The following is a 25,520-nucleotide window of genomic DNA, read 5'->3' as shown; positions in this document are numbered from 1 at the left end:
TTCACGTCCAAAGCCACCGATCCAGAGCCCACCACCCTGCTACCCTCTCCATCGCTGCTCCCACTCAAGGCCACTGTCCCCTGCCCTGCTCACCCCACGACCAGGTACCAGAAAACTAGGGACAACCCCTGCACCCCAGAGCCCACTGAAATGATCCAAACGAATCACCCCTATGCCTGCGGACCCTGACTCGCCTGTTCTTCCTGTGAAAACCACAAGAAAGGCTGTTGCCCGTGCTTCTCCCTCCCTCCATCAACCGATGGCCCCTCGCCTTCCCCGTGTGGCCTTCCAGACTGTGGTGTGGTGCGCCCCCTCCCCTTGGGATCTGTGAGTAGAACACACTGTCTTGGTTCTGCCATGCCTGTACTACCTAATAACAACAAAACCTGTATCTTAAAAAACAGGGCGCCACACGCATTGGGCTGTGGGTTGGAGGAAAGGAGTAGCTTCTCTCTGGATGATCCAGCTTCATGGAGAGCAGTTAAGAGAGCTTCTAGGGAGCCACCCTGGGACGACTTCAGGCACTGAGCCTGGTCCATGGCACGGTGTAAGCATCCCAGGGTCAGCTATTGCCTTAATTAGGCCCTGGGGTCAGGGGGTGGGGGACACAGCAGGGAATGGTCCCTGCCCTCACACCACTTTCGGACTCCCAGAGCATTTGTCAGAGGACCCTCGCCTAGCCTAGAGGGGGCAGAAAAGGCTTCCTGGGCCCCGAAGGAGAAGTCCGAGCCACACGGGCAGGAAGAGGCTTCCAAGCAAGCAAACAGTATGTGCCGCGGCCTGCGGACCCCTAAGTAAGTGGCAAGTTCCCTGTGCTGATCAGCCCAATGCTGAGGCACACGGTACGTGTGTAAGTAAATTTTCGATTTGTTTTTAATTTAAACCGAGGCAAGAACAGTTTCAGTCATCAGTAGGGGACTGAGAAAACCCAGCTCTGACCATGTCCCATTCTGATGTGGGCAGCATCCCCCCCAGTTCAGCGAGCAGCACGCAGTGATGGGCCATTTCCCCCAGCGGAGCATTAATGGTGCATTGATAGAACGCATGTACCTTCTACGTGCCTGGAACTGCCAGTCTCTCAGCAAGGTTAGGAACGAGGACACAGCCCCAGCCCCTGAAGACCTCACAATTAGAGATGCTCCCTGTCCAGGGCCCTGTGTGTGTCCTGGGCTGGAGGCCAGCAGGGAGTCAGGTTCTCAGTGTCCTCTCCTGTCTGGACTCCGGAAGCCGGCGGCCTGGGAAGGAGCACTGTTTTTACATCACAGGGGCTGGCACCTTCTGGACCAGTTTGGCTCCAAACCGGGTCATGAGTCAGAAGAGCCGCTGTGTTCCAGTCACGATACGGTCACAGAACCTTGTGTTTGTTTCCTCATCCACAGACAGGAACAACATCTAACTTCCCCCTTTCATGACGAGAGACTCATAAGGTCATGAGAATTCACCAAAGAACCAGGAGACCTTGCTAGGCAACAGGACCCTGGCCCTCAGCTGTCCGCTTGGCGGGGGTCCAGTACCGATCCTGTTAAATCCACTTCTTTTATCTTGAGGGAAAACCTCCAGCACTATCACAGCACTCAGAGAGCCTGGAAGGTGCTGGAGATGCCCCTCGAATTCAGCCACGGTCCCTCACGCAGAGGAGATGAAAGGGCAAGGAGACCAAGATCAAGTTCCTCACACAACTTCACTTTAAATTAAACTTCCTTTAATGAAATAAAAAACAAATGGTGCATTGCATAATATTTGTGGTCACAGTATAAAACAATACAATTAGTTCAGATAACATCGGATATGGACAAAAATACACAAGACCCTTTCTTTGTCTACGTAAAATCCGGCAGATCCTTATGTGCCACGCTAAGAAAGACGGAAGGTCAACTTTTGTTCTCTTAGTGATCTGCATACAATATTTATCACTGAGAATCTGCTCAAACAGCAGAGGAGAACTTACCCAAATCCTAGTTCCCTTCTTCCTCTGTGGTCATCGGTGAAGCTAAAAAAAAAAAAAAGTTTTCTGAAAGTAGCAAGTTGTGTAGTATTGCTTATTATTCCTGCCAAAAAGGCTCAGTCTTTGGCTCACGGATGTCAGTGACAAAATCATGGCTGCAGGCAGTCTGCAAAACAAGAAGCAAGAGCCACCAGGGAGAACAGACAAGGGTCTGGGCAGGAGGGGAGTCCTTTGCCAGGATCTTAGGGGAAAGCCACATGGGTAGGGAGGGGAAAAAAACACACAAATAAATACATTTCTAAAGTAAGATTTAAATCCAGTTGGTGAGTCAGAGTTCCACCGTCCCATGAAAAAATCTGAAAAGTTTTAAAAAGTCAGAGTTTGCATTTTTTCTTTTTTTCTTTTTTTAAAAAGTGAAAAGTGTATGTAAACATTAAAAAGTAAACAATTTAAAGTAATTTCGAGGCTTCTATCTGAACGCACCTCAGGCTCTTTCTGGGGATATTTTTGTGATTAGAAAAAAAAACAAAAACCCAAACTTTCGATAAAATTTCTTTTTTGTTAAGAAGTGCAATGTCATCCGCGTGAATTGTGGCTAGGTTCTTCTTCCATTCATACAAGTGCCTCTGGCAGGAACCCCTTGCAGAAGAGCACTTTGTGGGGAGCCCTATTTGGTACAGCTAAAGAGTGCATCTCACACTTTTAAAAGGACACACATTCCAGGCCAGTTTCTGCCTCTGGAAGGAATGTGCTCCCTGGGACAAGACCCTGGGATTTCTTCCTCCTCCGGCCCGGCCCCTATAGGTGACTTGCCATTGGGCCCACGATCAGAGGGTGGGGTGGGGGTCAATGCCTGAACCACCCTGGCCTTGAGCTGCAACGGCAGTTTGAAAGGAGACGGTACAGTGCGTGAGCACAGGTTACTTCTCCTGCTGAGTGTCCGCTGGGACCCATCCATGGTCTTACGTCGACCCGGGGCCACCTGGTCACACTCACAGCTAAGTACCCTCTCCTCTACTAAGAAGGACCTGCACTACAACACCCCTGAATCTTCTTTTAGGAGTGATAACCATGTGGGCTCAAAGGGCACTAGTGTCACTAACATAGCACCTTGTGAATACGTGTTCTCTCTTGCATTCCTGAATATACAATCACCTGTGTCCCAGCTCCTCTGAAATCGCATCGTTGGGAAACGACGGGTAGAAAAGACCTGAATCTGGCACTGTCAAGGCCTCCCCCTCTTCCTCTGGTCGCCCGTGCTCGGGTGGGGCAGACACTGAGCCTGGAATCATCTGGGCCGCTACCGTGAGCACAGCGTCGACCAGGAGGGGTCCCCTAGGTGGGCAGAACAAAAAGGGGAAGCTGGGTGGCGCTCTGCACACACCCCGCCCCCCCCCCCCGGAGGGGGAGGGGAGACTCAGTGACAAGGGCAGAATGGACTGTGGGCAGCACAGTGAGGGAAGTGGCGGGGACTGGGACGATGGTGAGCCGAGTGGGAGGAGTGTGGCTCGTCCGGCCCATTGTGACAAAGAGCCACACATGAATGGCCATCATTTGTATGACTTTATTGCTCAAAACAAACGAATCTTTTTTCCCTTTGGAAGACAGAGCAGTGTTAGATCCGTCAGAGCCAGGATAAAAGCACAGAGGATTGCAATGCAGGGCATGAGTCACCAGGGAGCCTCAGAAAGCCCCACTGGGATGCTTCCGAAAGGCCAGGGCTATGCAGGGGCAGCCGCCTCCGGGAGCAGAGGATCTCTTTTGGTTCGTGTCCTACTCCGGGTACGAGCAATCGGGCAAAACGGATTGCTCTCAGATCTACTTTGTAGGCTGTTCACACGGCAGTAAATTGCTGGTTTCCTCCGTGTTCCTAACAGGAAAGCAAACATATCACAAAGCATACCCCTTCTCGCTAACCCCCTGCAGGGATCTTACAAAGACTTGAAGGACTGAAAAGGTCATGGAAAATGCATGGTTTTCTTCCAGGCGATTTCTGATTCTGTGAAGTCAGGCAGTCTTGCAAGCAGCAATACACCTTCCTGTGAAGGAGCCCAAGCAGCCCGTGGGCGCCGCTGGTGGTCCCTCGGTGGCCGAGGCCTTGGCCGCCCGCAAAGGGCAGGAGAGGGGGACGGGAGTGGCTCCCTCCTCCGGACACAGCCCAGGCACCACCGCCCCCTCGCGGCACGAGCTGCGGACATCTAACACCCAGGACCCTCTTCCGCTCTCCCAGGGGGCCCCTGAGGCACAGTGGCCTTGGAACCACTGCAGCGAGTGCCTCCTCCTTCCCTTGTCCCCCACCTCCTCTTCCTGGAGCACCGTCTGACTGCCCTGGATAGAGGCGGCTGTGTATTTTTCTTCATATTCATATTCATTCTTAAGGCTAAGGTGGCAAGATAAGGTGCTTGGTGGAGAGCCAAATTCTAGATTCCAGGGCCATGTCAGCACGCTCACATAAAAGCAAATACGAAAGAAATGGAAAGGGGGCAAAGAAGCATTAAAAAAAGAAAAAATAAAGGAAAAAAAGAAAAGCATTTGGGCTCAGTAAGAAGTTACATACTGCAAGTTTAGATTTCAAATGTCGTCTAAACCCCTGAAAATCCGGGGTGGGTAGGGTGGTAAAAGCCACCAGTTAGCCTTCGGCACAGGTCTGTGCAGGGCAGAGGGTTGCACTGGCAGCTCTCGGAACACGGACCCCCCGTGGGGGAGCTGGCTCCCGGCGGGCAGCTCCATCCTCCCCCCTGAGACCAAGAACTCTGAGAGCATCGTCCTTCCTCCCCGCAACCCCTCGGAACCAAACATACAAACACACACAGGTCAGAGATCTATAAACCGGCAGGACAAAAAAAATTAGATGAAGGGGTAACCATTAAAAAGCCGCAGCTGGGAAAACACACACGCGATTGTTCTACCAGAAAGTGCCGTGGGAAGAAGAGCCGTGTGCTGGTAAACGTGTCCGCGCTCAGAACTGGACATGCAGAGAAGGAGCGCGCCAGGTCCCACCTGAGATTAGAGAGGACTGGTTTTTAGTGTCACACACTGCGCGTGAAAAGCTCGCTGTCCTCTTCCCGCCCAAATCGCTCCGACACCGGCCCGCCGGCCGCTCCCCGGCGGGGCCCTAGTCCATCTCCATGGACATGAGCCGGCGGCGCTCGCGCCTCGTCTCCTGGACCTCCTTCTTGCAGCACCAGTGCGAGCTGCAGTACCCGATGAGGCAGGACAGGAGCCCGATGACGGTGGACAGGCCCACGCCGATCAGCAGTGGGTACTTGAAGGCGTTCAGCACTGGAGGGCGGGAGCAAAGGGATGCCCGGTCAGTGGTGCAGGAGGTGGCCACGGGAAGCCCGCCACCTGGCCTCCCTTCCCGTCCCCTCCTCCCTTCCCTCCCCTCCCTACAGGAGTGGGTCTCCGCCCCCCACCCCCCACCCCAGGGGGCTGGAGCTGTATCCAGCACCTAGCACAGCCTGCGAGCGCTCGCTCTCTCTCTCTCTCTCTCTCTCTCTTTCTCTCGACAGGAGCACTCTTATCTGTGCACGAAGTGAGCAGACCACACCCCACCCGGTTGTGTGGGGGAGACACAAAAAAACCAGGAAAAAGAATTCATTTGATGTCTTTGAATGTCAACTTGCTTTTTAGGGTTTTGGCAGGAGATGGATTTTTAAAAGTCAGGCTAAGGGCACCGTGCATTCAGCAGCAGATGCACCCTTAAAAAACCGGTTCATAACTCAACGCGATGCATCAGATAACTGAAGTGTACTCGGGGAGCTATTTTAAGTAACACTACAGTAAATTATCCAGCAAAGTGAATAATCGCTCCCTTGTTCGGGAAATCTGGGTTTTCACATGGAGCTACCTCAAGCAAGGAATTTCTAAGATGCAAACAGGGTATAAATGACGACGTTTCAGGAAGGCACAAACACTGCACAGATCGCCCGCATTCAAACCCCGAGTCTCTCCTCCCAGAAGCACCAGCACTCCTGGGGCGGATGCTGGCATGCTGGCTGCTGCCTCACATTTCACACGGCTCACCTTTCAGAAGAGCCCGACGAAGGACTGTTACCCCATTGTACGAGAGAGGAAACAAAGGATCACAAGGGCTAAGTCATCTGCGGACAAGCTGGGGTTCCAATTCCAGTCTCCCCCAGACCCACATCCCATCAGGGAAACACACTCCAAGGCCCCGCCCAACTCTCGGAAGTGCTAGGGTTTTAATGCTCTCTGTGGAATTTCCCCATTAACATTCACTCTGAAGCTTTTTGCAAAGAAGACTAGTTTCTCACTAGCCAAGGGACAACTGCCCCCCTCCTGGATGCTCGGAGAACACAGGGGTGGGAAGGGGGCCCTTGACCACCAAGTTAGAATGACTCTGGAGGCAGTGTGGGCTAACAAAGCAGGGAGCACCCTTCCCATCTCAGGGTTCCAGAAAGAACCCCCTCTATGCTAATGATACCAGGTGGAGCCTTCTTTTTCCAAGAAGCAAAACCAAGAGGAGGGCAGAAGCGGCAGGAACCCACTCACTGCCTCCGCTGGGGACCAGAACCCACTCTCTCGATGATGTTCTCTGCCTCTGCCGGGCAGAATCCATGCCAACCCAATGACAAGGAAAGTGGGTTTGCAAAGAATTTACAGAAAGCATCAGAAATCTCTCCAGGAAGTCTTAAAAATCGTTTCCCAGTGGTGCCTCCCACGCACAGTACCACACCTGGGGAAACAGCAAGAACTGTGTGCGCTCCTTCGGGGTACGGGCCCAGGCCAGGTCTGGAGAGAGCAGGCCGTGCTGCGGCACATTCTCAAACGGTGGCCACCTGACTCCGTCAGCCGCGGCGCAGCACCGACACTTCACCGCACGTCATTCTTACCATCCATCTTCACAGTTACAAAGATGGGCTTGGAGTAGATCTCGGCCTCCTTCTGCCAGGAACCCGTTGGGGACTTGACCCACGGAGTCACGGAGCAGTAGTAGTTGCCAAAGTCCTGGTCCTCGGAGCCGTGGACTTGCAGCAAGAATTCCAGCACGCTCACGCGCTCCAGGCTGAGCTCGCTCTTCCCGTCTCTCTCGGCCGTGGTCACAATTCCCTTCCGATCCAGGGAAGACAGGAGGACGGGAGCCTTGTCCAGACCGAAGGAGTGCACCGCAAACCAGGACACGTCAAAGGCCATGTCGTCTGTGGAGGACAGACCAAGCTGAAACCCTGGGTCAGTGCCATGGGCAGAAATCCCACGTGTGGCTACCACGCACGTCACGTCACCGGGGGCCAGCTTAGGCCAGCCCCACGATGAAGGTACACCACACTCCCCCCTCTATGGTGGGGCCAAACACCTCATTCCAGGTCACAGAGCCAGGAGCAGCACAACACGCGGCTTCACCCGGAGTGTAGCTCCAGAGTCGGCCTCTTAACCACGTCGCCGCCACCACCCAACCTAAGGAACACCCAAAACCATCTCCCGGGAACACAGGACGTAAAGCGGCTAGGTGGCGACACTGCATGCTCCGTTTCCCAAAGCAGGATCCTCTGACATTTCAGGCAGAAGAGCCCAAGACCGGGAGGACACTAACGCAGTCAAGGACAAAAGGTACGTTACGTAAAGTGAACCGTACAAAATTTAGAGTTGTAAACAGTTTAGGGCTTTTTTGGGTTTTTGTTTGTTTGGTTTTTGTTTTTTTAGATCTTATTTATTTACTTGTCAGAGAGAGAGCAAGCACAAGCAGGGGGAGCGGCAGAGGGAGAGGCTCCCAGGGAGCCCGATGTGGGACTTGATCCCAGGACCCCGGGATCATGACCTGAGCCGAAGGCAGACGCTTCACTGACTGAGCCACCCAGGCGTCCCAACAGTTTAGGTTTTATTGTTCGCTGTGTTTTTTCCCCTGCAGATGTGCTTAAGTTCAAAGCAAGAGGAAAAACACGTCCAGCTGAGAAAGTGGAACACAGGTGCACAGTCCCAGGGAGGATGCTGCTGTGAAAGCACTCTGCAAAATTAAGGTCCTGACAGCCTCAAACACATTCACATGGGCACAGGAGGAAGATGACCCTGGCACATGAAGACGGAGCACGCATCGTAAGCCGCTGACCTCCTCTTCTGGCCATTCCCTACTGACACCAGCTGTGGCGGGCCCGGGCGCATTCAGCACGGCAAGGAAGGGCGGCAAGGCCACGCACACTTTTTATCTTCAATTCGCCTGAGAAGGCTTTCTCTATGTTAAATGACACCACTTTTGTTACACAAAAAGTCACATTTACTGGCTTCGTGAAAATACACTAATAACCTCAAAAAGCACTATCTTAAGGCAAATCATATTCAGGTGCTTCTGTATTAGAAAGGAATAGAGAAGCAAAATGAAAAGCAAGACTTTCTACAAAATTATCCAGATGAAATGATTCCTTTCTAACTCACTCTGAACACGTGAAGGGCCAGGGCAAACCTCAACCCCTCCTACAGGATGACAGCTCTCCACTGCAACGCTCCAAGTACCTTCTTTTCCTCCCCATCGGCCCGCTGTGGCACTTGAGCAGAAATGTGATTGTTGCCAGTGCCAGGGTCATCTCTTACCAAGAGACCAACTCCCTGGGGGCAGAGGGAGTGCTGTCAACGCCCTCGTGCCCTCACACCCCCACGGTGCACTGCCGTCACCTGCAGGGGCTGGGTGGGTTCTGACGGCAAGAAGTCACAACTGTGTCCCCATTACGTGGGCGCAGATTCTAGCCCCAGGCCCGCCATGCCTCACGGGGCTGTGGCCACCTGCAGGGCCACCTACCGCGCTAGACTCCCAGCACCAGTACCTGCTAGCCACGTGGCCTGCAGGAGTGACTTAACTCTGCCACTCGGTTTCCTCTGCTGTAGAAGGAATATCACGACTTCGCCCACGGTTAAGTTAGTCATCTCTGCGAAATGCTTAGAACTGCACCTGCCTGGCACACAGTAAGTGCTCACTGCCTGCCCACCACGGACGTCCTCAGCTCCACACTACAGCATACACGGTCCATGGACAGACGCTGCGAACAGGGAGCCCTTACCGCCGCGGCAGAGGAGAAAGCTGGCCAGCTGCTGAGGCTGCTGGCTGCTAACATTCTCGCACCCGTGCCCTCTTCCAGAGGACCAGCTTCGACTGATGGGAGCCACCTCCTGGAGGTCAAGAAACACCCTTGCTCCCCAACCACTCAGCCTGTGGACAGTGAGGAGTGGCGGAGTCTAAAAGCCCAGCACCCTACCTCACGGAGGCCGTCCTCTGTGGCACCACCCACGCTCCAGAGCTCCCCAGGGGGGTCAGACTTGCTCTGAATGCACATCTTGGCCTGGCTTCTTTCCCTGCTCTGACTCCCTCGCTCCCTGGGAGCATGTCCTCAATTAATCACTTGCACGCCTGTCTCAGGCTTTGCTTCTAGAGAACCTGACCTAAGACACTGCCTCCAAAGGGCAGTGATGTGCCCTGTCCCTCCCCCTCTGGGCACAGGAGTGCCTTGGCGCTCGGCCCACTGACGCGGTATGTCCTTTCCAAAAGAGAATTCCTTCACAGCCCATCGGGTGCGTGAGGAAAAAGTAAATTACAGCGTGTGCTTAATTATTCAGAATCTTCCACCCACACAGTCCAAGAGTGCAAAGTTCTGGAAAACTGTGATCTGCATGAGAACAGCCACCTATAGCTTCTGTAATTACCCTGGAGGAAAAGACTTTTATATTAAGGGCACAACTGGTGACCCATTAATTTACTGAGAAAGAACATTTCAATGATTTATTTTTGTGTATATCATCCATGAGCTTCGAGGGTAAACATGGTGCCAACTTCTGAACGGATTCCCTCCCCAGTTTCCTGGCAGCCTCGTCTACTTTCACTTTCGTTTTCCCTTGAGAATCCCACCCTGTGTCCTTGATCCTCTGCACCTCAGCTTATTCAAGACCAGGGCTCCCCACCCTGTGCCCTTGAGAACACAGCTCACCCACTGGTGGCTTGGATGGATGGATTCTTTTCCCTTTTCTTCTACCTTCTTTTTCCTACCTCTGCAGCTCAGCCATGTTCAGGTTCCCCAAGAGCACCAACCCGGTATCCATCAGCTCATGCAGGGCTCAGGAGCCTACAGCCCGCAGCCAAAGCCAGCCCACCGCCGGTGTTTGTCTGCAAAGCTTCACTGGAACACAGTCAAGCCCATTTGCTTACCTACTCTCTACAGCTGCTTCCACGCCAACCGCAACAGACCCGAGTAGTTGCTGCGGAGACCATCTGGCCCACGGGGCCAAAGAGACTTCCTACCGGAGTAATTGGCGACCTGGAACTAGTTACCACTTGCCCCTCTGATCGGCAGTCCCGTAAGAGCTAGACCTCGGCTGGCGGCCACCCAGTCCTGCTCATGCTGTCCACTCTGGTTTCACTGCGGGCCATCCTCTCTTTGCCCTTACCACGGAATGAAAACCCGCTTCCAGTTTCCACCCCAGGGCCACACACCCAATGGTCTCTGCAGAGAACGCTGAGAGCCTTACACAATCTGGCCTCTTCAAGGCGCCGATTGGTGAGAAGCCCGGGCTCTGCCTGTGATGGGGTGGGCGGTACAAAGATGTCCAAAGACAACGCATGCGGGAGAGAGCGCAGCCCCCACGCAGTGAATCGGGTTCTCCACAGCCTCTTCAGGAGAAGGCAGTGGTGGGTACCGTCCTGCTCAGCAACAGACACCTTACATGCTTTCATGTTCTTTCAAATCCCAAGGGTCTATGAGTGAGACAGGGACACCAACTGGCCACTGAAGACAAGGTGTAAGATTGACGGCCCACAGCTCTCGGGCCCTCTGCTGGCAATGCTAATATTTTTTGCCAAGAAAAGGTCTACAAAGATTTCCCAAGAATTTAAACTACCAAAGCACCGCCTGGTCACTAAACGAGTAGTTTGCTCTGCTCTGTCCTCCACCATAGACTTAACACCATCTAATATATTATATGAGGACTGCTTTCTCGTCCGTCTCCTTAACCAGGCTGCAAGCTCCATGATGGGGAGCCCTTGGTCCCTCCTCTATTCCCAGGACCTGTTACTAGAAGACGCCCAATAAATATCTGAATGAATCAGTGCATGAAAGACAAGGTAAAGGGGCTGGACGTGGCCGGCAGGTTTCAAACCAGTGTGAACTTGAAGCTGCGCTGGAAGAGGCCCACCGACCGCCCTGACGACGCCGACTCCAATGTCCGGATGGGCTCCAGATCATCTAACAGATGTGTCCATCGACAAGGATTTATTCAACACCTACTGAGTACCAAGTACAGAGCGAGGCAGTTTGGGGAGTCACACCGTCCAACCCGTCCCCTCCACGTCTGTTTCACACAGTGGGGATGACATGAGGGGCATTTTGAGAAAGCGACAGAGGCAAGGAGACAGAGATACCTGGGTCCAGTGCTGCTCCTTCGACAGTGATGATACAAAACAGTCTGATCAGATCTCCCCGGATGACCGATGGTGTGTCCGAATGCACGGAGGCATTAAATACAGGCCCTGGAAGAGAGTGACATCACCTCATTAGTCCCGCTCACGCTTTTGTCTCACTTCCATTGCTGGCGTTCTCACGGGGCATCCACAGGCAGCCCACCTTCCTCGGAACTGGGCTGGGTGGTGTTCTCAGGCTGCCTTTCCTCTCTTCAGAGACACCGTGCATCAGGCAGAGCCAAAATGAGCATGATCTGAATTACAACCACAACAGAACTCTGCCTCCAGAATGCCCTTTGCTTCTGGCTTTTCCTTTACCCCCTCTCTGATGACAGCCACGGTCCCCTTGGAAGGCCACCCCCACCTGCTACCGGCTGCCGCTTCTGGTTCTGCATGGTTCACTTCCTCGGCCTAGACGTGAACGGGACTGAATCGGTGACACTTCTGGCCCCAATGGGGCAGGAGGCCTTGCCGTGCTGGGGACAGGGGCTCTGCCATTAGCAGGCTGAAATGCAGTCAGCAGACAGACATGCCATCCATGACGACACTCGGTAGGGGACGGTGGGAGCACCAGAGGCACGGCTCCAATCTGTCAGGGGAAATCGAGGCAGCACGGTATCGCTTCAAAACACTACCCAGACTCGCACACCTTCCTGAAAACACCCCCTTGATATTCAGTTTGCTTTAAAAAAGACTCTTTCCTTCTTGCAGAGGCCAAAAGACGTGTCTACCCAAACTGAGCTAACTGTGCAGGGCCGAGACGCTCCTACTTCTTGAGTTGTGAGCATAAAAATGAGCAACAAGATATGAAGTATAAAGACTGAAGACATAGAATTTAGTGCTAGAATTTAGTAATATTTACCACAGAGTCAGTTAGATGCAGGTGACTGAAGGTACAATTATTATGATGCTATTTGATGACTAGGCATAAATAAGTGATTTATTAAATTTAAAAAAGTATGCCTTGCATGGAAGGAATCTGGCTCCTATCCCCTTCTTAGAGAGACGGGCTACGTACTATATATATATATATATATATATATATATATATATATATATATATATTTAAACCCTTTACTCCTCAGTTTTAGGTGACAGCATTGCATAGCTTTAAGTCAACCTGATCCTAAGAGCCCGATATTTACCTTATCCTAATAAGAACAAGCAAACCTGAAAAAGGTTCCAGAATACCAGTGCCATGCGATTTCCCTTCGGTTTCCTGGGACGCAAAAAGAGAGGGCCCTGGACACTGATTCTGAAACTCATTAGAAGCTAAGAATACAAGTGTTACTACCTTTTAAATGAGATCACCAAAAAGGAAAAAGTACTTTAACATACAAAAAAAAAAAAAAAAAAGACTGAGAAAGTGTGTAAAGGTCACACAAACCAATGAGGCAAAGACCTAAAAAGGCTGTATCTTCACTTCACCGTGAATGCTAAGATGAACTCATCGGACTGCTTTCCTCAAACCAAGAACTGTAGCAGCTGGAGTTCTGCTGGGAGAAAGGCGAACGGCAGGTGGAGGAGATGGCAACCCAGGGAGGTGGGGCAGCCCTGAGCAGGTGGTGGAGAGTTCAGATTAACCAGAGAGCGGCAGGAGGGCATCAACTCTGGGCGCAGGGGAGAACATAACAGAATGGTGGTCACGGGGCATCGGGAAAGGGAGGAAAGCAGAGAGGACGAGGAAACCTGACCTACTTGTGGGTAGCCTGCCGTTCAATCAACCCCTCTCCCAGCCACAGTTCCCACAGGTCCCGACCACCCTGGATTTGCTCGGATTATTGCAGCGAGGTGGGACAGGATTAAGCCAGTGACTCTGACTAGGCCCAGTGTTCATGACTGCGGAGCACTTCATACCACATATGGCCACCTGGGAGGACAGGTTAGCAGCAAAACAGGTGAACAACAAGGACCATGTTTTTTCTCTGACTAGAAATTTCATGGTAATAAACAGAGCTACACCAAAGGGTTTTCTTCAAGTGTCCGAGACCCCTTCTAAGGGACCACAAAATGATAAAACATTAAGATCCTCGTAATGGATTTAGGTTTCTAAATTTGAAACAGCACAGAAAGACTTACCAATTTGGACAAATTTCACTTTCTTTTCTTTATATTTCCAAAGAAAACCCTAAATGCCTTCTAGGTCACAAGTTATGGCTCTCATTTCCCCTAGTGGCTGCGGCTGTGGGAACAACAGAGCATTTGTGCTGGGGCTCACCATGCGGACATGGGTCTGGGAAAAGGCCTTCATTGTAAAATAGTCACAGCAGTGGATTTCCTTCTAATGAAATCAACAACGCACTGTTAATGTGGGTCATTATCCCAGGCTTGGAAATATTTTTATTATGGTCAATTTCTGTGGTAATGCTGTTTTTGCGAGGGTATTTGTCTGGTTAACTTCACGGATGACAGACTACAGCACGGAAAATTTAAGTGGACCAGAGTCACTAGATGTCCCGCAATTCCTAGTCTGCAGAGAGTACATGGCCCACACTCAGCTTTTAAACACAAACATTGACAGAACCATGTTCTAACTCCAGCCCCTAAAAAGCGCTGTAAATAGGAGTATTCTTGTGAAAGCCAAAATGGCAGACCATCTGCACATCCATCAACAGGGTAAAATGACTAAATAAATTCTAGGAGGTGTAGTCATTAAAGTTGTTATTTACCTAGAATTAGTTTTAACATGAAAACCGCTTATCTTAGAAGGTTAAAGGGAGGAAAGCAGACCACAAAATTGTATATACAGCCATGAAGAAAACATGCAAGGGAAAATTTCTACGACGATAAACAACACATATTAACAGGGTTGGGTAGGTTTTAGCTAATTCTCTTTCTTCTTTCTACTTTACCATATTTTCAAGTTTTCTCTACTAAGGAGAAAAACTTTATTATTATCCTTTTTTAAAGGCCAACACCTTGAACACCATAACATTTAATCCGTATTTCCTCCCTGACACTTTGGGTCAGTGAAATTCATGACTCAGCAGCACCCTTTGGGAAACACGGTCCTCATACCAAGAGGCAAGTACCCCAAAACCAGGGGATAGAAAGGTAGACACCAGGAAGGACCCCTTTGCTATCTGTGTCTTACGGTGTTGCTGCTGATTTTTAGGAAGTGAAGACCCTTTAGGAGCAAGTCAGTATTTTCTGGGAGCCATTCAGGGAGAGGGCACGGTGCTGGGTGAATCGGAAGGCAACTTCTCCTAATTAAACCATAAACTGGCCATGACAACTCCGTGGACTAAATAAAATAAAAATCTTAGCCAGTGTATTCAACCTGGAAGCTACAGTCATTTTGTCTGTTATGCAGAGATGTAAAGAATTGAGAAATAGATTCAATACCCATCCCTCACCCAGAAATACAGAAGATTTTATGTCTCCCCTGTTTCCCATAACAATTCTAGAGAAACATCAAATAACAAATGTAAAACAAGATGGAATAAACTCCTACAGACTATATAACACAGACACACAAATAAAAGACAAAAACCACATAATCATCTGACTCTCAATAGACACAGAAAGAGCATCTGACAACATCCAACATCTCTTCATGGTAAAAACACTCAACAAACCACTGATGAAGGGAAACTTCCCCAACTCAATAAAAGACATCTATGAGGAAACAAACAAACAAACAAACAAACCCACAGTTACAATGATTTTTAATGCAAAAAGACTGAGAACTTTCCCTGTAAGATCAGGAACAAGACAAGGATGTCCACTTGTGCCACTACTATTCTACATTATCCTAGAGGCACTAGCCAGGGCAATTACGCAAGAAAAAGAATTAGAAGGTATTCAGTTTGGAAGGGAAAAAGTAAAATTGTCTTTATTCACAGATGCTGTTTTATTGTATTTAAAACACCCTAAGGAATCAACCAAAAAACAATTAAAACTAATAGTAAGTCCAGCAAGCTTGCAGAATCCAACATCATATATATAAGTCAGCTGTGTTTCTATATATTTGCAACGAATAAACAGAAAAGGAAATTGAGAACAATTCCATTTACGATAGCATCAAAAAATAAAATACTTCGGAGAAATTTAATGAAATAAGTTCAAGATTTATACACTGACAACTACAGAACACCACTGACAGAAATTAAAGACCCAAATAAAGAGAAAGATGTTCCATGTTGATGGACCGGAAGGAATACTGTTAAATGGCAATACTCTCCAAACTGGTCTACAGATTCAACACAATTCCTAGCAAAGTCCCAGCTGTCATCTTTGCAGAAATTAATGGGTGAGCCTAAAATTCATACAGAAATACAAGGGACCTAGAATAACCCAAAACAAACTTGAAAAAGAACAAAGTTGGAAGGCTCATACTTCTTGATTTCAAGATTTACTACAAAGCTACAGTAATCAAACAATGTGGTCCCGGTATAGGAAAAGGCATACAGAGCAATGCAACGGAACTGGCAGTCAATAAAACTCCTTACATTCATGGTTAAATGATTCTTGACAAGTGTGCCAAGACAAGTCAAGGGGGAAGGAAGAGGCTATTCAACAAATGGTGTGAGAACAGCTGGGTGTTCACATGCAAAAGAATAAAGCTGAATCCTATCCTCTACTACACACAAAAATCAGGGCACGTGGGTGGCTCAGTCAGTTAAGCATCTGCCTTCGGCTCAGGTCATGATCTCAGGGTCCTGGGATCAAGCCCTGCGTTGGGCTCCCTGCTCAGCAGGGAGTCTGCTTCTCCTTCTCCCTTTGTCCCTCCCTGCCAGCCACCCCTCCACCCTGGCTCATGTGTGCTCTCTCTCTCTCTCTCTCAAATAAATAAATAAAATATCTTATAAAAATTAACTAGAACAGGTCACAGCACTAAATGTAAGAGCTGAAACTGTCAAATTCCTTAGAAGAAAACAGAGGCATAAATCTTCACAACCTTGGATCAGGCAATGGTTTCTTAGATAAGGCACAAAACACATAAGCAACAAAAAGAAAAATAAATTGGACTTCGTCAAAATGACAAGCTTGGGTGCTTCAAGGGACACCATGAGCAAAATGAAAAAACTACCCACAGAGTGGGGGAAGATATTTTTAAACCATGTATCTGTTAAGGGGCTTGTATCCAGCCTCTGTGAAAAACCGGACTAATCAACAATGAAAAGATAAATAAGTCAATTTAAAAATGGGCAAACAATCCGAACAGACATTTCTCCACAGAAGATATACACACGACCAATAACTACATGAAAAGATGCTTAACATCAACCGTCGTTAGAAAAATGCAAATTAAAACCACAATAAACTACAGCTTCATGCCCTCAGGCTCACCAGGTTGCCCAGGATGACAATGACAGAGGATAACAGGGTTAGTGAGGATGTGGTGCGCGCAGAGCCCTCATGCATCACGGTGGGGATATAACACGGTACAGCTGCTTTGGAACACAGTTTGGAGGTTCCTCAGAGTTAAACAGAGCCTGTAGGACCCAGCACCGCTCCTAAGTGAGAAATGAACTCTGACATCCTCCCCAAAACTTGTACACTAATATGTATGTCAGCATTATTCACAGTAGCCGCAAGGGTGGAAACAACCTAACCAACAACACGTGGTCCATCCACACGAGGGAGTATTGTTCAGCCACAGAAAAGAACGAAGTACGGACGCATGCTATAACGAGGATGGACCTGGAAAACGTTATGTCAAATGAAAGAAGCCAGTTCCAAAAGTCCGCATACATGATTCAATTTATGTGAAACGTCGAGAAGAGATAAATCTCCAGCGATAGAAAGATTAGTGGCTGTCAGGGGCTGGGGGTGGGGAGTGAGTACTCACGGGTATACAGTTTCTTTCTGGAGTGGTTAAAAACTCTGGAATAAGATCGTGGCGATGGCCACACGACTCTGTGAATATACTAAAAACCACTCAATTGTACACTCTACATGGGTGAATTTTATTTTAACTATAATTCAATGAAGCTATTATTAGAAAACAAACAAGCAGATACACAATAAAAGAAACCTGCACTTTCTTTGCTCTTTCCAAATCTAAGCGTTTAAGTCAATATTTTCTCTTTATTAATCTAAATGTTAACAGCTTGGAGGATGCTAGAAGATAATTTCATTATACATATATAGAAATAGTCTATATTAATACAAAATAATATCAATAAAAAACTTTAATAGAAAAAAATTAACTTTAAGGTCTAGTTTACCTTTACTCTAAAAGGTAATCATGTAATTCAACAAATATCTAGTATTCATTATGCTGATTCAATTAATACATGAATTTTTACAGGTGAGTATAAATTTACACATTCAGAATTTTCTAACTAGAATCTACGGCAGATATAGTGAAAACATTCAGTACTAAACTCATAAATGATGATTTTTTATCTTTATATCCTAAATAAAATTGGGGAATCAAAAACTTTTAAATATCTACCTGCTAAAACACACACACACACACACACACACACACACACACACACACACACACACAGATATTTCAGAGGAGTTTAATGAATTACACAGATAAGAAATATTTCTACTTGAGAATATGTGTCCATACCATTTAAAAAAGTTGACCTTTCTTTCCATCCTATAACATAAAAACATTTTAGTTAACCAAGAACAAAATCAATTCCAAATAGACACAAAAATGCCCTTGTTTTAATTAACCCTGCCACACATGAACACCACCAGTAACTATCCTTAACGAGCTGGCTGACAGATACATTCATCCATACCACCACAGCTCTGGCAACTCGACTAATTGATGGGACATTTTTTCCAGTCCCAAAGCCAGGTGAGGAACAAGGCTGGGATACTTATCCCCTGTGTCGAAAGACTGCTCTGTAAGTCAGGCCAAAAATAGTGCCCATCATCTTCAGTCCTAGGGATCCCTGATGAACTTGGCTCTGGACCTTCCTTGCATGTGTGACAAATCACGGAAGCCCTCTGGAGGTCCAGTGCCCTCTTCTCTTTATTTACACTCCACTGTGTTCTCTAAAGGAGCTAAAATAGCTGAGTTTGGGTTCATCTATTTAAAAAAGGAAATAAGGGTGGTAGGTGCACACAAAAATTTGTACACAAATGTTCACAGGATCATTCCTAATAGTCCAAGAACTGGAAACACCCGAATGGCCATTAGCTGATAAACGGACAAACAACATGTGTGTCTCCAGACTGTGGAGTATTATTCAGTCATAAAAAGGAGTGACGTAGTGATACATGCTATAACAGAGATGATTCTCGAAAACACTGTATAACAACTAAGAATAGGGACAAGAAAAAGAAAGAAAGAAAGAAAGAAAGAAAGAAAGAAAGAAAGAAAGAAAGAAAGAAAGAAAGAAAGAAAGAAAGAAAGAAAAAGAAAAGAAGGAAGGAAGGAAGGAAGGAAGGAAGGAAGGAAGGAAGGAAGGAAGGAAGGAAAGGAAGAAAAGGAAAGGAAAGAAAAGAAAAAAGAAAAGAAAGAGAAAGAGAAAGAAAGAAAAAAAGGAAAGGAGAGGAAAGGAGAGGAAAGAAAGAGAAAAACACTATGTTACAGTGAAAGAAAACAGACATGAGGACCATGTATTATATTCCATCAATGTAATGTAAAACGTCCAGAACAGGCAAGCTGATAGAGACAGAAAGTACATGAGTGGTTGCTGGAGGGCTGGGAATTGAAGGGTGTCAGCTAAGGGAGACAGCATTTCTTCAGGGTATAATGAAAATGCTCTACAAATCAAATGTGGTGATGGTTGCACAACTCTGTGAATATACTGGAAGCCACTGAATGATACCCTTTAAATGGGTAAACTGTATGGCATGTGAATTACATCTCAATAAAGAAAGCTGTTTAAGAGAAATTGGCCACTGGCTCAAAATCCTAGGGTTGCGTTCTAGTTCAGTCCATGGTTCAACAGGGTTCCCGGCTCACCTGCAGTTTGGAAGTCAATCTCAATGGGATTGGAGAGACTGGTGGCTGCTTCTCGCCACAGGCTGCCCCTGACAGGAGACCAGGCTGTCACCATGCAGCGGTACAGCCCCGCATCCGAGACCTGAGTCTGGTACATTCGGTAGCGAAATTCATCTTCCTGCACTTTCTCTAACACAACGCCATCCACCCGTGATGCGTCTGTCCAATTCTCCAGCTTTACCACAGAATCCTGGTCCAGGGAGATGATGTACTTGGTTTCGTTGGGACTGGAGAGGTCCCCCACAGGCTTCTCAGCGGTGATGAGAACAGAGTAGCGTGGTGACTTAATATTCTTAGAAGACACTTTGCAAGTCATCTCAAATGTATTTCCTGCAGCAAAGAAAGGCTTTGGCTGCCTTGCCTTCACCACGAGCACAGAATCTGGAATGAAGTACCAGAAAGAGGTGATTTCCAACAGGGCCAGTGAAAATGGATAGGCATCTGAAAGCACGACAAGGAAATTGGAATTTATTCGCAAACTGCCGCACAATAGCACTTCAGAAAACCTGGAAACTCAGAAAGAAAATCACGTGTATCTGGAAGCAGGCTACAAAGCACCACGCTGGAGGAAGCAGAACGGTGTGCAACGATTTAATGGGTGTGAGGGAATCTGGGAGGCTGCCGGTACCCTCCAGGATGTGAGGCAGGGCTCACTCTTCATGAATAGGACGAACTGTGCCTGAACACCCAGGGCAGGCCCTAGACCCATGCCAGGGGCCTCCTCAGCCCGAGGTTCTGCCGGGTGCAGGGAATGTCTGCTTGGAAAAGCACAGCAATGGGTTCCTTCTGTTTAATCATATCATGGTCACGGTACAGAACAGATGATTAGTCAGGTGACTGGAACACACACCTGCCGATCTAGTGATTTCTACAGAGATGCCATTTTAACATTTTGAGCAAGTGTCCATGGCTACACTAACTTTAGGTTTAAGTACGTTACTCCCTGCTTCTCTGTGAAAAAGGAAATCCCTGAGCATATATACATTAGAAGCCATCTCTATTACAACTGCTCAATGTCGGGCACTTGGAGGGTACTTAAATATTTGTTGAATGAATGAATAAATGAATTAAACACATACTTTTTATCCTTTAATAAGATTATTAATTCTATAATCTGTCTAGTTAGAAAATGAATTTTTTATGTTGGGCTTTGTGGGAAAAGTTGTTCCACCAAACCTATTAAGCAGAACACGTGTGTTATAGTGTTTCTCCAGGATCACAGATTCCTAAGGTTCCACTGAGCCAGCCACATTCTTTCCCGATTCTCCTGTGAGTTTGGCAATCCACCCACTCATTAAACAAGTACTGAGTGAGAGCCTCCCGTATTCCAGGCACTGGGAATGCCACCGTAAACAAAGCATACAGAAGTCCCTCCATTTATATTCTAGTGGAAGAAGGTGAACAAAATAAATAAGTAAAATATATAGTATGGTTAGATGGTGGTAAATGTTTGAGAGAATAAAGCATGGAAAGAGGAGAAAGAGTGGGGGGGGGGGCAGGGAGAGACAACGCAATTTTAGAGAGAGTAGCCAGGGATCGAGCGACAAGTCATCAAGGAGTTGAGAAGGTGAGGGAACAAGCCCTGTATCCATGTCGGGGAACAGCATTCTAGGCGGAGGGAAGAGCAAGCAGAAAGCCAAAAGGCAGAGGTATGCCTGTTGTGTTGGAGGAACCATGGGCAAGGCAGAGGAGATGAAGAGGAGGGAGCGCTGGGGAGAGTTATAGGTGAGGTCAGAAGGTAATGGCAGCTAGTTGCCACAGGGCGTGCAAGGCTACCAACAGGACTCTGGGTTTTGCTTTGAGTGAGATGGGTAGCCTTTGAAGGTTAGGGCAGAGGAGTCTCATGATCTGACTGACATTTTAACAAGACTGCTCCAGCTGCCGCGTGCAAGGGCGGAAGCAAGAACAGTCAGGAGAGCCGTGATACAATCCAGGCAGGAGATGGTGGTGGCTTGCTAACAGGGGAGCGTGGCAGTGGCAAGACTCTGAGAGCCTTGCCCCAGAAGAATGAGGAATGGAGGATGAAGGTTTTAGACTGAACGACTACAACGAAGGTGCCAGAGAAGGCCAAAAGAAGACTAGAAGCGCCATTTTGAACAAGAGTTTGAGATGCCCCTTAGGCAAACGGAGGTGTCAACAAGGCAACAGAGTGCTGAATCTGGCATTCTGGAAAGAAGTCTGGGGCAGAAATATACATTTGGGAGTTACTGGTGTGTAAGTGACATTTCAATTCACGAGGTTAGAAGACATCACCAAGGGAGGGAAGTCAACGAAAAGAAGTCCAAGGACTATGTCCTCAGGCAGTCTCATGTCTCAGGGTCAGGAAATGAAGAGGATCCAGCAAAGGAGGCGGAGAAGGAGTTGCTGTGAGGTGGGAGGAAAGCCCAGAGCGGGTGGCATCCCACAGCCAAGGAAAAACCAAGGTATTTCTGGGAGGAGGGAATGACCACCTGTGTTAAATCCTGCTAAGCCAAGTGAGATAACAAACAATTGGATTTTGCAGGATGTCAGTCACTACTGATCTTAACACGAGGACCAGGGGCAAAAGTCTGCCAGAGAGAACAGGAAGAGAGAAAGTGGAGACACGGAATACAGACAAATCAAATGCTTTGGCTATAAAAGGAAAGAAAGAGCAATGGGTGGGGGCAAAGGGGTTTGGGGAAGGGAAGACAGAGGGAGAAGTGAGATCAAAATTACTTTATAAAGTACAAAAACAGGAACAGGAGGTCTAACAATGTTTATAGGCCCACAGGAAAGGTCCAGAAAAGAGAGGAATGTTGATGACATAAGAGAGAGGGGCCACGCACCCGACCAGTGAGAGGGGTTGGCTTTTGCTAGGACACGGGCCGGGGGCAAGTGTGTAGAAATTCTCCTGATTGTTTCTGTTTCTTTAAGGAAAGGGAACCCAGGACCAACAGCTGGAGAATAAGCTGGGAGAGGAGGTTTTCAGACAGAGAAGGTGGTATGCAATAATCGTTTTGGAGAGGAGGGAAGTAAACAGATTATGGAAATGCAGAACAATTTCCAGGCAGCGCTGAGAGCCCCGTTGACATAAATGATCACAGATTTAAAGTGAAGCTAGTCAACACGTTTAAATGTTTTTATCCAACGACAAATGTAGGCAGGGAGGTAGCAGAAGGTTGGCTTTGAACTGGCTTGTGGTTTGGCCAGAATATAATGCAAACAAGAGCGGGACAAGGAAGCTCGGGGTGCAACGGGTGTTACAGCTGGCCGGGAATTTAAGTGGGTGACTGCCCATCTTATCCTCCCTTCCACCCCTGAACATATCTAAGAATGGAGAGGGTGCTATTAGAGATGACACAGGGCAACAGGTGTAGACTGGGCTGCCCTGGACAACTAGTCCGGCTACATGAGAGAGAAATGGGGGCCAACATAAGATGGTAGGGTTCATGGACAGCCAGTCTGGTGGGGTTGAAGGGGTGATGCTAGAGTAGTGGAGGGAGTGATGTAGAAAAACAGAAGGTATGTTTAGAGAACAGGATGCCTGGAATTGAGAGCACGGAGGGCTTTCAGTTGTCACAACTGAGATGGTCTCCTGTACGGTGTGAGCACAGGAGGAAATGACCAAACCAGACAGAAGACATGATGATTCAAGAGGAGGACAGGGGACTGAGAAGGAAAGGCTGATCTTCACCAGGGTTCCCAACCCTCGCTGCTCAGGAGAACTGGCTTAAAAATTCCAATGCCCAGGGGTGCCTGGGTGGCTCAGTCGGTTAGGCATCCAACTCCTGGTTTCTGCTCAGGTCATGATCTCAGGGTTGTGGCATAGAGCCCCGCATAGGGATCCATGCTTGGCTGGAGTCTGTTGGAGATTCTCTCTCCCCCTCTGTCCCTCTCCCCATTTGTGTGCACGCATGCTCTCTCCCATAAATAAATAAATAAATAAATAAATAAATAAATAAATAAATAAATAAATAAATAAATAAATAAATAAAATCTTAAAAAGAAAAAATTCCAATGCTCAGACTGCACACACCCTCAGGCCAACTAAGATAGGACCTTGGGTGGGACTCAAGCATCAGTGTTTTTTTTTAAAGGTCCTTAGGTAATCTGAGGCACATTCCAAGTGTGGGCCAGCGTTGTGCATGGAAGAAGCTACGAGTCAGTGAGAGTACTTGAGAGCGTGGCTGCAAAACAAAAGTTAACCACTTCCCCGAGGGAACGAGGAGGACCCAGGAGTCCAAGGTGGGGGGGACGAGCTGATGAACAGGCCCCACTGTATGAGGAACATGGGGAGAAAACACCTCCGCTCAGGAGACCCCAGGACGAACGGCGGTCTCAGTGGAGAGCGAGGTTGGTCCTGTTTAATGTGGGAAAGAGAAAGGAACTTTCCAAGCTGAGTGGCAGGCAACAGGAGAGTCTGCCGAGTCCGAGAGGGCCCTGTTTGGGGTCGGGGACAGGCAGGGGGTGCCAATCAGTCAACTGAGGTGTGTCGAGGGGTATGTGGTACTTCACACCCAGGGCACAAGGGGGACCTAGGAGGCCTGGGCTTCCTGTAGTGTCAGACTGGACAAGTCTGATGTCCCAGGGCACACAGTGCTCTGAGCATCGGGTGGAGATGTCACAAAGACACTGTTTCCCTCAAGTTCTTGTCAGCCCTGCCCGGAAACCATCTCTCTGAAGAGATGACTGGCACCTCAGGGGCAGGTGTGATGGTCTGTCCCCCCCCCCCAAATTTGCAGGAGCTTGCAGACATGAACACACCCCCAAGGCCCAAGACCACCCAGCAGAGCAACAGTGTCAAGGGGCACCGTTGAGATGATCGTCTACCACCCACCAGGCACCAGCTCTCTCACTGGACTGAGCCTTCGCCAGCATCAGCATCTTAAAGGGGTTCATCCTATTCTGGATTCCTAGCATGTTCTTGGATTCCTAGCAGGGAGACCCAGCATCTAAAACCACACAGTGGGATACCTGGGCCAAAACGAAAACCCCAAACCTCCGTGAACAAGAATAAAGCGCCTACCTTCGGACGCCCAAAATATGGTGACGGGTTTGGAGAAGACATCCTTGCTCTTCACCCAGCTGTCGTTACGCTGCCTGGTCCACGCAGACACAACACAGTAATAATTGCCCCTGTCTTCCTCTGTAGTCCTTTGGATTCGGAAACTGAACGTGTCCGTGTGCTCCTTAGAAAAAATGAAGTCTCCGTCCTGGGCGCGCTGCTTGCTCCTGTCTCCGTACTTCAGCGTCCAGTCCCCGTTCATGACCGCAAGCAGCTCGCTGGCCACCACGTCGTCACTGCGCCGGTTCACCCTGTAGTACCAGGACACGGTGAAGCGGACGCTGGCCTCCGAGCTCTTCATGTCCACTATGCGGCACTCCAGCTCTGTGAGGTCGTCTGAAAACTCGGGGACTTTCGAAGCATTCAAGTACACCTGGTAGTCTGGTTCTGAACAAGAGAGGGGCCGGGATTAAAAAAAAAAAAGAAAAATCAGACAGCAACGCACTAAGAATTAGCAAAAGGAACAAGACGAGTGCCACTCTTGTCCTGACAAGCAAATGCCCCTCCTACTAACTACAGTGATGGAAATGAAAGTCTTCACCCTGGAGAGGAAGGATCCAGAAAGAGGTTGTTATGGCAAACCTTGTACGATGCTGCCACCACTACAGTCCCCAGGCCACCTTCCAAAGCCAGAAGCCAAACGTCCGCAATCCGAGAGTCTGGACCTTTCCATAGGGTTTCCCTAGGAAGTTAGTCCTCCAAGAAGGATCTAAGACGCTCGGTGCTCACGCTCCACCAAGGTTTTGTGCGGAATGCCAAGCGGTGCCCACAGACCTCCAGAGGCTCCACTGGGGCAGCACAGGAAAACCCCAACCCAGAGTACGTTCCAGCACTCGAGGCCAATCCCCACCCTGGCCTGGGTTCCTGCCATCCCTGGCCAGGCTCCAAACGCAAGGCCCTCAGGTCATCATTTCCCCTGCCGATTCTCATTCTCACTTTCCTGGTCCTCTGACTTTTTCCGCTCAGTCTGTGCTCAGCGGTCAATAAACACCCATCCTCACACTCCAGACGACACTGTTCACACGGCCGCACGAGACCCTCCCACACGATTCTGCCAACCCCGGAGCTGGCTCCTGCGGATCCTGGCTCTAGTAAAGCCTGCTCCCTTAGGACCACCCCACTCCCCGGCCCGGTACAAACTCTGACAGGGGTGGGAGGAAAGCCAGCCCTCTCCTGGTGTCCCCTGCCATCGTCGCAGCCCTCTTCGTCTTCCTTTGCGTGGAAATCCCTT

At 48.7% G+C, this 25,520-nt stretch overlaps 1 protein-coding gene across 1 annotated transcript in view; it reads right to left on the bottom strand.

Moving 5' to 3' along the window:
* Nucleotides 1-1,680: 1,680 nt before the first annotated feature.
* Nucleotides 1,681-25,520, bottom strand: part of PTGFRN (prostaglandin F2 receptor inhibitor) — an 80,716-nt gene continuing 56,876 nt past the window's right edge. Inside the window, exons 5-9 of the mRNA XM_045801418.2 lie at nt 24,251-24,676; nt 19,225-19,644; nt 11,304-11,411; nt 6,802-7,107; nt 1,681-5,227 (exon numbers count right to left, since the gene is read on the bottom strand). Of these exons, the coding sequence (XP_045657374.1) occupies nt 5,061-5,227; nt 6,802-7,107; nt 11,304-11,411; nt 19,225-19,644; nt 24,251-24,676 (1,427 nt within the window). The 3' untranslated portion in view covers nt 1,681-5,060. The remainder of the gene's footprint in view (nt 5,228-6,801; nt 7,108-11,303; nt 11,412-19,224; nt 19,645-24,250; nt 24,677-25,520) is intronic.

The sequence above is a fragment of the Ursus americanus genome, chromosome 12, assembly GCF_024610735.1.
Source record: "Ursus americanus isolate L20-20 chromosome 12, mUrsAme1.1.p, whole genome shotgun sequence".
Taxonomy (NCBI): Eukaryota; Metazoa; Chordata; class Mammalia; order Carnivora; family Ursidae; genus Ursus; species Ursus americanus.
This window is presented reverse-complemented; position numbering and strand designations above follow the sequence as displayed.